This window comes from Patella vulgata, chromosome 9, assembly GCF_932274485.2.
Source record: "Patella vulgata chromosome 9, xgPatVulg1.2, whole genome shotgun sequence".
Taxonomy (NCBI): domain Eukaryota; kingdom Metazoa; phylum Mollusca; class Gastropoda; family Patellidae; genus Patella; species Patella vulgata.
In genome coordinates this window covers 22,430,253-22,444,214 of record NC_065887.2, presented here as the reverse complement: position 1 = coordinate 22,444,214, position 13,962 = coordinate 22,430,253, and the positions used below count along the sequence as shown (strand labels likewise).

Here is a 13,962-nt window from a genome sequence, read left to right as displayed (position 1 = left end):
GTCATCCATCTCTAAAATGGGGAAACCAGGCTGGGAAGTCCTGAGAACCTTTCTTGGTCAACACTTGAATCGATCCCAGGACCTTAAGGTTAGTGAGGCAGCACTTTTTACTCACTGAGCCACTGTGCCTCTGGGTAAATATCTAAATACATAGGAAAAAAATACCCATATGTTGCAATAAAAATAATAATTATTTTAGATGCTTGTCATTGATGTAATATTTTGTGCTACCATTTCTGACACCTTTGATAAATAAATACATGCCATTGGTTATTTTTCTTGTTAGAATTCCTGATATTTAGTGAAAAGTGGTTGATATATTTTCATAATGATAATATAGGAGTTAAATTTTGTGTTGAAACTTTATTTGAGTAGGCAGCTAAGTAAAAATGTAGTGGCTGTGTATTTGATATCTGATCAAACATTTCAGAAAGTTCCAAGAAATACATCTTCAACATCTGTTGAGATGGGATCAACCCACAGAAGCATCATATGACCTTTTACCCCACCCCTCACTGTTGACTGTTATCTCCTCAGTACAGATCAGCTTGCAGTTGGAACTGAATCTTCAGGTGGGCTAGTTGATTAAGTCATTGAGGGTACTAGGGTGTTTTAAATTCTTAAAATGATAATTTGATAAAGCTTATCAATTTTAAAAACCAGTTTAGTATGTTAAACTTGAAAGTCTTTTCCTGGTTTTTAGCTTTGATGTCACAGACCTCTAGATTTTTAACCAAAATCTTTGATATTTGGATCAGTCCATGCTACCTGTATACCCTGTATTTGCTATCAGGAACTGCAACACATGAAGCTAACACTGAAACATATGAGAGTAATACTGGTCCTATATAACTTAACATGAATTTCTAGAAATATTCCCTCTTAGTCTTTCAAACTCAGTTAAATGGAATTTTAAATACGAAAGCAGACAGGACTACCTGACCAAATCTGTCCGCTTTCTCAGGGAATATACTAAAACACCATCATGAAAAAGTTAGCTCTAAACTTTTTAAAGGTAAGTAATTTAAATATAGGTTTAGTGAGTGGGTGGATGTACAGGTATAGCTGGACCTGTAATAGAATCATGTTTAGGATTAAAGTAATTTCTTGTTTATTAATCGTTCATATTTTAATTAGTAAAAAGAATTAGTAAGTGGTCATTTTATAATTTAATTTGATTTAGGCAATTAACTAGGACTATAATTTAAGTAATAATTTTTGTGAATGGTTCTTATCTTGTTAGTTGTAATGAATGTCATTCAGCAGGCAGGTTATGCTTACTAGAACATCTGATACCATTTGCCATATATTTGGTTAAGATTAGAGCAATGATAGATATTCTTTAATATTAATCTGGATATGTTTTCACAGTTGTGTGTGTTGATTGTTGATGATGTATTATTGAATGAGAAAATATCACTAGCAGCAATGTTAATAGGCTAAGCTACATTGTTTTTGGCATCTTTTTTAAGTGTGGCTGCCAATGATATAGTAACAAGAATTATATTAGGGTATTCAGCTAAATTGATTATGCTGTCAAACAATATTCACTGGGGAGAGCCATTACCTACATATGTCTAGACATCACTGTGTTATTCTCTATACAGGATAACTAGGAATTTGTATTGACTGGTAGAAACTTTATATAGATCAAGTTAAATTCTAAAACTCCTTTTAGTACTTTTCAGTATTGCGTATCTAGATAAAGTCAGTAAAACATTTTGCCGTTCCCAATTTCTATCTGATATATGAATATTTATCTATACCTACTGTGATATATATATATATATATAATGGCAGTAAATATCCTGCTTTAGTCTACAGGTTAAACTGACATGGTTCAAATGCTTTAATGTGAATTGCTCTACCAGCTAAATTACAAATACATTTATTTATTTGAATGTTAAGAGTTTGTGTTATAACCTTGATTTACATGTATATATAGTTGACGATTATTATCTTGTTAGGTAGGTTATAATGGTACATGATCATATAATGGCAGATTAGACCCCAAAAAAAATTCTTTACAAATTAGGCCATTTTACTGTTCGAAACTTTTTTATTTTGTGAATTAGTTCTTCCTAGGCTTAGATTGACTGAAAACTAGCACCTTGCATAAAAAGTATTAACCTGGCAAGGTACAGCTTCTAATCGTTCAGAATTGGAATTGATGAAGAGTAGACAGAAACGACATTGTCTTGTCAAATATTTCCTCATAAGCACAGTGCATGGCTTATTGCCATCCTCATTAGCTCAGTTGATGCAGAAAAGTAGGATATTAGATCCTGTTTCATTTCGTTTAAAATATCTTAAGCTGATAAAAGCATTCAGACCCGATTCTTTCAGTATAAGATAAATTTCATAAAATACTTTGAATGCATTCTTATTATTTGTTTGTTTTTCTTATCAAAGTATAGGGTAATTAGTATATTACATTAATTGACAAGAACAGCTGTAGGATATACTGATATTTAAGATATACAACAAATTTCTTCATACTAAAAAAAGTTTTTTTCAAGATATTATTTGTAACACCACCTATCAGTTTACAGTAGATTACATTTAATTGCATCTGCTGCAGTATTATTACATGATTTATAATTTGTTCTGCATAGCAATTAGTTATCAGTCTGTTTTATAGTTGAAGTTAATGAATCACTTTTATTTGTGTTTTAGAGAGAAATAGGGTTTGAACTTGCTGGAAACAAAAACTTGGTCTTTTCAGGAATAATATGGTATTTTTTTTATATAGAGAATAGGGGTCTTTAGCAGTTAATGGAAACATTAAGAACCCAGAGACTACTCCTTGTCATATACTAACATGGGAGAGAACATTGGAAGTGTACAGTGCATGTGTTTCATTCTCTTTGACATCCATTTCCCATCTGTATTTGAATTTAGTACTGTCAACATATTTCTGACATCAGAAAGAGAGCGAGACATGGGGATTAACACCCACTTGACACAAACTAGGTCATTTCAGGACTCATATATGGTTCAATTTTATTTAGTAGTGAGAGGAAACTGGAAGACCCGGTGAAGACCCATGAAGTTGGACAGGCAACCCTATTCCTTCTCATGTACAAGCTGGGAATCAAAACCACACCATTTGACTCAATGACAGACCTTATGATCGGCAACCCAAACCCCCCATTCTGATATAATTAAGAAGATATGTATTTGAATCAATAAATTATGAAGTTTTAAAAATTGTAATATAATATATATTTGAAATGAAAAGAATTTTCATTAAATTGAAATCATGTGTTTTGCACCAATTGCCTTTCTGCATTCCATAATGTTTTAACATGACAAGTGACCTTTAACAATGAAATACAGACATGCACAAAACATGGTCGAACACAGACATCAACTTGACCAAACCCAAACTCCTACTCATTTGATCAATCTGACCATATGTGAACTGTTTAAAGACATTTTGACAGCATTTGTAAATGATTTTGTATTAAAACAATGGATTTAAGAAGTAGTAGCACATGTTAATATAATCTGTTAACTTAAGGTACCAGTCTACCAGAAATGTCAGGAACTGACGTCTAACAACAGAAGACAATTAGCCCAACACTCCTTTTGTCCTAAACAGAAATAAAAGTTACACCCTAAGAGAAGCTCCTACAAGCAAGGACAATTAGTTTTTGTCCTCACTACTGGAGATTTAACTTCTGATACTCATTGATTTGAAAAGTTTAAGACCAGATGCTCTTGTCTGGGGGGCTAATCAGCGGCTAAATCATGAAATTCTCTCTGACCAAATCAGTAAGAAGCATTTGAACATGTGAGAGTAGAGAACAATTTATTCATTTATCGACAATTACATTCATTTCAATGCATGTTGCTTTTTGTAACATATAATAAAGGATGGAGTAGTACCTCAAACAAATGTTGTTAGCAAACATAGATTTCATCAAAGCATGAATAATCAACCCTGGTTAATCAGATAATATTCTATCGATATCATGATTAACATAATGACATTTCTATCGAATATATGGTGCCTTACTTATTTGTTAAAATAACAAGAATCCACCTGGTTTAGAAAAGGGTAGGATACAGCAGGTCATATTACATTAATACACATTTATGTCAAGACCCTACTTGTCAAATTAATTTCATGATGCATTAATTTCTTTAGAATATACAAAAACAACCAACACATATTTACATCCCTGTTACACATTTCACAGATAAAGATGCTATTCAAAATAATGGTCTGGTTCTGATTTTAAAATAACTGGTAGTCAGTTTTGTGATGATTTGTTGAATCATTAAATATAGCAACCTTGTCAAAAATGATCCCATTTGAGAAATGAGCTGTACCCAGTGATTACGTTTCTAGTGTAAGGAAAGATTTGTAATATAAGAATCTTCAATGAAAAAAATGGAATTAAACAGTTAGAAGGTTTAATGGATCCATGTGATTTAAAGCGTCGACACATGGATCCAAATTTTTCAGTCTACAACAGAATACAATACAGAACAGCTGTATTCATCCGCAAAAAAAAATAGTACCTAAAATTCATGTACATTATATAGGTTTAAACGTCAAATCAGGTCAAATGAATAGAGACGTCTTTAATATATACTAAATATTCGTATCATCCCAAATCGACAATAAAACAGTGAGAAAAAGGAAAATCTAAGTAATGGCAATCTAATTAACATAAAATTTACGACATAATGGATTCTTCAATGTTTTGATGGTGATCATGAAGAAAATAGGCCTACATCTGTTCTCAGGAATCCGATAAGATTTTCAAAAAAAAGATCAGTAGAATTATAGATTGTTATTCCACAAAGTCGAAAGATATGTTAGATTTTTCATTCAGTCAAGTTAGAGCGAGTTTATAGCCGTACTTTGAGCTCCAAACCCGATAGAAATGAAGGCGGAAGTGGCCATAATAGTTTTAGAGATCACTACGTGATGGCGCTCCTGCGTCGCGACAAACGGGGCCGATTTGTTAAAAATGTGATATTGTGTAACAGAGTCAGATTAATAGCTTTATTATTAGATTATGTATTCAACCAAGCATTATTACCCTTGCACCGGTTTCCTCGCACTGCTAAACACCCCTACATGCAAGCAAATTATTGAAATAAAATTGAACCATATGTTAGTTCCAAAATGACCTAGTTTGTGTCACGATAGTAACATAATTAAAACCGTTCCAAGTTCTGTAGAGAACTGTTCAGTTTTGATCTCCTTGACACAAAATCATGCAGTGTTCAAATGGCATGAATCAGTTCAAAAGGGTATCATTGCTTTAAAGCTAGGTTTGCTCAAAAGTGAAAAATTTTGGACTGTTTCCAATATACACTGTAATCAAAGTGATGTTACCAATAATCATGATTCCTCAAAAACAATTTGTCAGATTTGCAGTGTTCAGTTAGGCATATATTTGCAGTGTTTTGTTAGGCATATAATAAAATTAACCTATTTTATACTCTCATTTATTTTCAGCAATTTTAATTTAAAAGTTTTAAATTTTAATACTGTTTGGTTAAAAAAAGTGAAGAGTATACATTATCATTTAATGTGTTTATATTGATAATTTAAGAAACAAGTAACCACTTGTAATAACCAGCAGCAGACCTGAAAATTATTTTATCTCCAGACAGGAAGAGCTAAAAATAACTTTTATCATTAAACTTGCTAAATAAATATTTATAAAAACACTAGACATAAGATTTCAGGTCTGTCATGGTTATTCAGAAAATGAGAGGGAGAGAAATGGGGCTTAACATCCACTCAACACAAACTAGGTCATTTCAGGACTTTATTCAGAAAAAAAAGGTTGTTCTGTTTTTACAGTTGAAGACTTGGCTGATATTTAGGTAACTTTTGTCCTGAATGGAGAGAGATCTTGGTAGATTTATGTCATATCAATACAGTAAATATTATCATGGGTACCTTCATCTGGCATGTTGTGTTTCACAACCTGTGGTCAGTGTGATAGACCTCTAATCATTTGTTCTACAAGAAACAGACAGGCTACAAAAGGTCACTGCTTTGAATATACTTTGTATGATGTGGTTAGGTTATTCAGGGACAGTGGTGTAGATGCGATGGTAGGGAGAAGGCAGAATGAGATGAACAACTTGTGGCAAAATCCATCAGGATGTTGAATTCTCAACAACTAATTTTCTCTTCCTCACATTTTTTTGGGGACATTTGAATCATTTCTGTATGGAGGGGGCAGAGTAATGCTGTTCTAGCTCCTTTTTACAAATGATTAATCAATTTCACTCAGGTGCCACACATCCTTATTACAGCACTCCTCAGAAACCCCATTACCTAAATAACCAGTTGTGTGGATTAAGAATGATTAGAATGGACACTTATTTACATTATTTTGAGACAAACAGTTGATATTTTTTTTATTTCATGGTTTCTTGAACAATGTGAGGGGGGGAATTTTGCATGTCAATATACATGTACCCTTCTACAATTTCTGCCTGAGTGACAAGTAAACTATACACTACCAATCTTTACTGGACCTTAGTTTTTGTCCCATCCAAACAACTTGACACAACTTCCTTGTTAGCCCCACAGGAGCCACCCCTGATATTTGAGAACTAGGTCATCCCCGCAGATGCCACCCCTGATACATGTATGTGAGAACCCGGCTTGGAAAATCCATGGAATCATAGCTCGCCATTCTTGTTGTGAGTACAGTGTCTTAACTGCACTATCACTGCAACCTCAAGGTTAACTTAGTGCTCGATCTAAGGAAAATAAACATTTGTTTTCTTTACATATAGTTTTGACCTTTGTTGCAATAAATTCCAGGGTGAAAATGCCTCTTTAATAATAGGGTAATATAGTATTCATTATTTTTGAAAAAAATGATACATTACTCATTTAACATGGTATTTTATTGAGTATAAGATGACAAATTTAAATGTGAAAGGTCATTAAGAAACCAGAATGAGTTCCACTTTATTTTGACTTTTATAAATACATGAAATATAGGCTGGGTCATAATTTTGCGTATCTGCCAGTTGTGTAGTATTACTAATAGATTTAGTACCAGGTACAAATACTATGATTCATTGGTACTAAAGCAGGTGCCATATTTGTATGTGTGTGTCTAGAAATTAGGTTTGGAATTCAATTCATTATATTAAGTTTATTGGTTGCCTGCTGTTTAGATGAAATGAAGTGATATGAGGAATAATAGTGTAGTTACTAATGTTGGAAAGTATTTTCATACGTCCACATCTGTTGTTTTTTGTTAGAATAATTAGGTTGCAGTTGTTGTCTAACCGTAAAGACTCTAATTGATTTTTAAAAATCATAGTCTCAGTCACCCAGAACTTCCTAGTCTTTAACGTACAGAGGGTCTGGGACCGTTGTTAATATTTGACGGAAAGTTCCATTGCCCATGCATAACCAGGGGTTGTTTTTTTTATGTGGTTGATTATCCAGTATCTTTGGCGAAGTCAAGTAAGAGTTGCACTTCTTCCCGCAATAAATCCCATGAATCATGACGACGAATTAGGAATAATTAGAAAGAACATAGATATGGCCCATGAAGGGAGAAATTTAACAATCAAAAAAATAAGAGTGTTGGATATTGAACTGGCATAACAATCAAGTGGATTTTCCGAAGTGGCATTCTTAAATTAATTTCATGAGTGTCAACATCTTGTTTTAAGACTAGTTACCTCCTTTAGACTTTGTTTATGATAATTTAAAAGGTGGATGAAAGAGATTAAAAAATCATGACCTATTTCAGGGTTCTGCCTCTTTTTTTATAAAATCATGTTAGCATTTCAAATCGTTTTTATCCATCGACAATTTTTTTGTGAACACTCTACAGACAACATTTATCATCTGATTGTTTCGAAATTGATATATGTTGTTTACATTAGTGAGATGAGGAAACCTATTTAAAGGAGCTAAATCGCTAACATTTGGGACCTAGCAATTGACAAAAGTGGGTCGCAATGCATATAATACTGTAATATGAATGTATACAAACTGATTTACATTTAATGGTTTCCGTTTTTACTCCAATTTCAAATCAGTTATGTTCGGCGAAATAAGCCAGCAGTCTCAAGCGAGTGCAAATTTCTAGCGTCTGGTTATTCCAGTCTACATACGCCGTTTGATTTGGTGCAATGTGTCTAGCCTCGTCCCTCGAGTCTCTTGATACAACTGGGGCTGAAGTGCATTATGGTACACGATTCGTGTACCAATGGTAAAATGTTTATTTTGTCTTAAATATTGGATATCAAAAGCCCATCTTTTTCCAGTAAGATCACAACATGAATGTTGATTTAATTTGATAAATAAATCGTGTTTTCAATGTTGAAGATTTTGGATGATATTGAGTTAGAGACTTAGCTACTTTAATTTCAATAATTTCTGTTAATTTCTTCTGGAGTTATAGCACCTTGTGAACGCTTTACACAAAAGTTATCATTTGATCTGTATGAAATTTATATGCATCATTTAAATTAGTGAAACGAAGAAGTCAATTGAATTTCAGCCATTTCTTTCAATTATTTGTACAGTTATGACCCTTGTTTTACTTTATTGATCCTTGTGAAAGTTCAAACAACAAAATTTATCATCTGATCTGTATGAAATTATATGTATTACTTAAATTAGTAAATTGAAAAAGCCTGTTGAATTTCAACAATTTCTGTAAATGACTTCCAGAGTTAAGGCCCTTGTTTCAGTTTGTAGAACCTTGTGAACTCTCAAACAACGGAAATTATAATCTCATCTGTATGAAATTGTCTAAAGCTGGACAGACTAATACATCTGCGTGGCTACTGGATCAAAAAAAGATACCGGCGGGGCAGAGGAGTAAATAAATTCCCATTATACGAAACCTAAGAAAAGAAATAACTTTTTTTTATATATACGCAGCTATATAGAAAGAAGTACTTGTTTAAGATGTTTATTTACTGTAAATAACTATCTTTTTCTTATCTTGTTTATCAACTAGAGGGAGTGGATCAAACCAACTTGTTTTTCTAACATAGATAACTTGAAATATTTGGTGTATATTCATGTTGATGGATAAGAAGAGATGCATTAATATTTTGCTAAAATATATTATCCAACTTCTAATAAGGAAGTGAATGCTATATAAATTTTAGGCCATGGCTGTCAGATATTTCTTGGTTTCAAATATGCCTGTCTTCATTAGCCCAGTCGGTGCAGAACAGTAGGACATTAAACACGATTTCATTTCATTTCAAATATGCTATGATGATGTTTCAATGGAATGGAAAATAATCTTAATATTAAGAACTTTTGCTCTGCAGGTTATTAAAAGTATAATTTTGCAATACATTCTTCTTAAAGGTGCAGTTTGATTTACCCCCAAAATCGTTTTCTCATTTAAGGATACATTATTCAAGAGCTAAATTTACCTATTGCAGGTCTTTCTTCAGGCCTTAAGGCTTAAATGTAATATAAATTATGAATTAAACATTTATCAACATGACAAGACCACAATCAACTCTCGATGCCATTGGATACTCAAGATTTTAACGAAATTCGGACATTTAATGATTTAATTTGAAAATGGAGGAGCGAGTCTAAGTCTCGAATATACCAGTACCGTGGTTACGATAATAAACAATCGATGCACACATCTTGTTAGAATTAAAAACAGTGATAAACTAAACAAATTTTATTTAACAAAAAAAAAAAAATTTTTTAAAAATTTGTTTTGTTATTCTCAGTTCATTTCTCAAACCACCTCAAGACTTTTGTCATTGTGTTTGATATTTGAAAATAGATTGAGTTATTTTACATGTAGTTGTTTTAAAGTGTGTTATGTAAACAATTAAACATGTGGTCAGTTGTTTCTCTTTTTAACTTATTATTGTCAACACAAAATTGTCATAAACTTTCTGTCAGATGATTTGAAAGACACCTCTGACAAAATGTGTCAATATTTGAACACATTAAAAAAGATTGTTTTTGCAACTTATTTTGCTCTGACTTAAATGAGATTTAACATATTGTAAGACTCATGTCTTGTGGAAAAGTACAAAAAGTGGGAACTATTGCAATATATGATTTAATAGTGTTGACATACATATATAAGAAATTCAATTTTTGAAGCTTCTTGTTTATAATAGATGTTTTTCTTAACTTAAAAATATAGAATTTAATGAAGATCAGATAAAATATTGTTTTAAAAAACTATGAAAACTATTAATTTGATCTCCATGGGAGCCATAAATTGTAGATATATTTTATCTCAGAAGATTTGATGCAATTTCGACATCAGTATTACACCTAGGAGATAAAAAGATTAAAATAGCACTACCTGACATTTTGCTACATATATATATATAGAAAGTGAGAACATCAGGCCTTAACTAATTTCTTGTATCAAATTGTACTGGATTCAAACGAAGCGAAAAGGTCTTAACCAATATCAACAACGTCTGGTTCTGATTTCATTTATAGAAGCAAATTATTTCGATTGGGCCTCAGTTTAAGAATCAAACTTGTTTGGTAAAAAGATCAGAATTGAATTAGCAGCAATGGTGGAAATAACAGAAGTGAAGTACCGATAGTTATGGTACCATTTGTTTTTGATGAGAAATACAAAAAAAACTAGAAGGATAACAAAGAGTTTTGTCTAAGTTGTGAATCATGCATGGGATGAAACTAATGAAGGTTTGATTATAGCCAGAAATGGATTAAAGGAAATGTGGCTTAAAATAAATCTCGGATCAGTGAAAGATGTTGAACCAGAAAATACAAGGCACTGTTACAGATTGAATTGATGTTGTATTATTCAGATAGCATAATATGGGAAGTTTACTGGAAGTTCACACCTAAACGATTAGATCTCCTTTTATATAGCGATACTTCAAACTGTTAATTAATATTTTGTATCTGTAAAAAATTCAGGAATTATGAAATATGAGGTATTTTCTTGAATTAGGCATAACAGAATACAATTAATAAACCATCAAGGAATAATATTATAAAATGGTTTCAAGTTCCAAGTAGCAGACGAACAAAACTTCTCTTTAAGTGATTTGCTACTATTGTTGTTTTCGTCAGGATACCAGTGTCGGTACAAACTCTGTACATGCCAGTAGAAATATATTTTATTGAAGGCAGGTGATACTATGTAAAAATGAGCGGAATATGTAATAATTTGTGTTTTGTGCCAAGAGCACGTCGAGTCGGAAGTCCACAGGTAATGGCAGAAATACTCTTTTATCTCTTTCATTTATTTCCCATGAGTTGATGAAGGTGTGTATAATGGCATTTTGGCCTTGTTTTTGATGGATGATCTGAACTGAGTGCATTATAGATTACTACATACTTTAGTTTTAAAATAAATGTTTTCCATGAATTCTGAGATAAAAAAAAGCAATGATAATTGTTTCTTTGGCCAATAAAATGTACTTAATCCATTCCACAAATGCACTAATTAGTTCTTGGCATTAGTAAACCTTTGTAGTGGTCAACACCAATTTGTAGAATAATAATTTTGGTTTCGGTATCAGTTCAGAAAATATTATAGTCGAGATATGCACCAAGATTGCGCTATGTCTGGCAAAAACTTTCTATGTTTTGCATTTCTCATACCTGTGTCAAAATATTTCTACTTGGATGAAAGTCAGGCATGTATGTTCCCTGAACATTATAGTGCCATTAACTTGAAAATTTGTACCTCTTAAATTATTCATGTTTCCATGGAATATTCTAGAATACTTCTAGAACTGCAGATTCCACATTATATACACACTGGGTCACTTTAGTATGTCATCTGTTCATATACTTGTATATCATTAGAGGGGAAATGAACCAAAGTTTGATGAAATATCATTCACCCACCCCCTCCATCTTTCTAGTCTCTCAAGTTACTTTATGTTTGTTGTTACTTTTAAAAGTGCACCCCCAATGCATTCTTTTTCCTTAGTACACACTTTTTAAAAAACAAACAACAAAATATCCAATATCTGCACTAAGTTTTCATTGCTGTATTTGACTAAATCGTTACCTTTCTGCTGCTGTATATTAGTGGAGGCTACGTACAATAGCTGACATATTTGTTATGGCATGACTACAATTGCCAGATGTTTGTCTACATTTTAAAAAAGTTAACATTTGACATTATAGATATCATTTGGTAGAAAGCTAACAATGTGTGCACCCCATCTTTTAAACAAGAAAGCCAAATAGATACATGTACCAGTATATGTTTAAATAGAGGTTTCCACCTGTGTGAAGAAATATAAAAGTACATTTGATCTTAAAGAGGCAGTAGGTCTTTGGTAAAAATATAATGGTTGTTTTCAAGGAGTACATTAAGTTCTGTTCATAAATTCTGGGTAATTAGCTGAGCTAAATATTACTTTGAATGCGTTATAATTCAAAATTAGTTACAATTATGTTCTAGCTGAATAGGACAATAACTTTAAGATAGCAATTAGCTGAAAAAGGTGATAATCTGTCAATATCTACCTTCATATTCACTTTTTAACTTATAATTATAAAAGGAATCAAATCCCAGTACTAATGAAGAGACTAGCTTGTATAAATCTATCTACACTACTCTCCACTAAAGTGTACAGTACCATGTCTGGATCTGGACCCAATGAATTTCAACAAATCTTACTCACAAAACTGTTCAAGACACACTTGTCAAACTTTTGCAGTATGGGCGTGCACATTTGATCATAAGGTCTGTCATTGAGTCAGGTGGTGTGGTTTCGATTTCCTGTGTGTATGTGGCAAGGTGTAGGGTTGCCTGTCCATCCTCATGGGTTTTCTTTGGGTGTTCAGGTTTCCTCCCACTGCTAAAGACCCACTACACACTCGCAAATTAATGAAATAAAATTGAACCATACGTTGGTCCCAAAATGACATAGTTTGTGTCAAGTGGACGTTAAACCCCATTTCTCTCTCTCTCTCTCTCTCTCTCTCTCTCTCTCTCTCTTTTGCAGTAAGGTTCCCATGTAAAATGATTTATAGGAAAGAAAGTATAATTACTATCAATTTTATGTTAAGAGTTGTAATGCAACTATAAACTTCAAAGGAAATCCACTGCATTTGCACTTCATTACACAATTAATGACATTTTAATTTCTTTTTTTAAAAGTATTGCAAAATATGTTCATTATTGTTGTTTTGTTTTTTGTTAATTCAGAATTAATTGCCTCAATACATATTATATTTAGAGTATTGACCGACTGCATAAAGTGATTAGAATCTTATTGACTTTCAATGTTCCAGAGAGACCAGTTGTAAATTGATATTATTATTGTTGGCGCTGACGAAGATTGAAGTTTATTTGATTAACCATGAATGTTTACCTACAAATCAATATCTAATCCAATCACGAAAACGATCAAATTATAAGATAATATCACAGTATAGTCTAGTAAACAATTTCCTATTTATATTGCTACCACACCAATGTTTCAAGAAACGTTTCACTCTGCTCATAGAATTGGATTACTCATTTTATGATTGGGTTAATTATTTAAAAGGGTTCATCATTTTTGTGCTATAAGTTGTTTATTCCCCATTCTAGATACTTCAGACTCTAGAACTTTAGCTGCTATTTAAATAACTGGATTAATGTTATGGATGTTGTAAATGATATTGTGGCTTTCTCAGTCTTCAAGTTAAGATTATTTTATACTTGAATTATAACTTGTAATAGAAGTTGATGATATCACAAAGTTTGTTACTATTCAACCACTGTGTGTGTAATCTTATAACTTGGTGTAATTCATACAATATAATGTTCCTTACCTTTGGAAATTTAATTTGATTTTAACCAAAGTGGCTTTGGATCAAAATTTGTGTTTGCACTAGGGTTGTTAAAGTTGATTAAGGAAATGTGTATACACTGAGATTTTATCAGAACTGCATCTTTGTTCACATACGGTAATTTAGATACTGTTATGCTAATGTTAACCAACCGCTTTAAATACTATTGT

The 13,962-nt window shown here is 32.2% G+C and overlaps 1 protein-coding gene across 3 annotated transcripts in view; it reads left to right on the top strand.

Moving 5' to 3' along the window:
• LOC126831453 (uncharacterized) overlaps positions 1-13,962 on the top strand; it is an 86,487-nt gene that overhangs the window by 54,389 nt on the left and 18,136 nt on the right. The window contains exon 1 of one of the 3 annotated variants that reach the window (XM_050561943.2): positions 872-1,015. The exons of the other annotated variants lie outside the window; for them this stretch is intronic. Within the exon in view, the coding sequence (XP_050417900.2) occupies positions 986-1,015 (30 nt within the window). The 5' untranslated portion in view covers positions 872-985. Of the gene's footprint in view, positions 1-871; positions 1,016-13,962 lie in introns of those variants that run through there. 3 annotated transcript variants of the gene reach the window in all.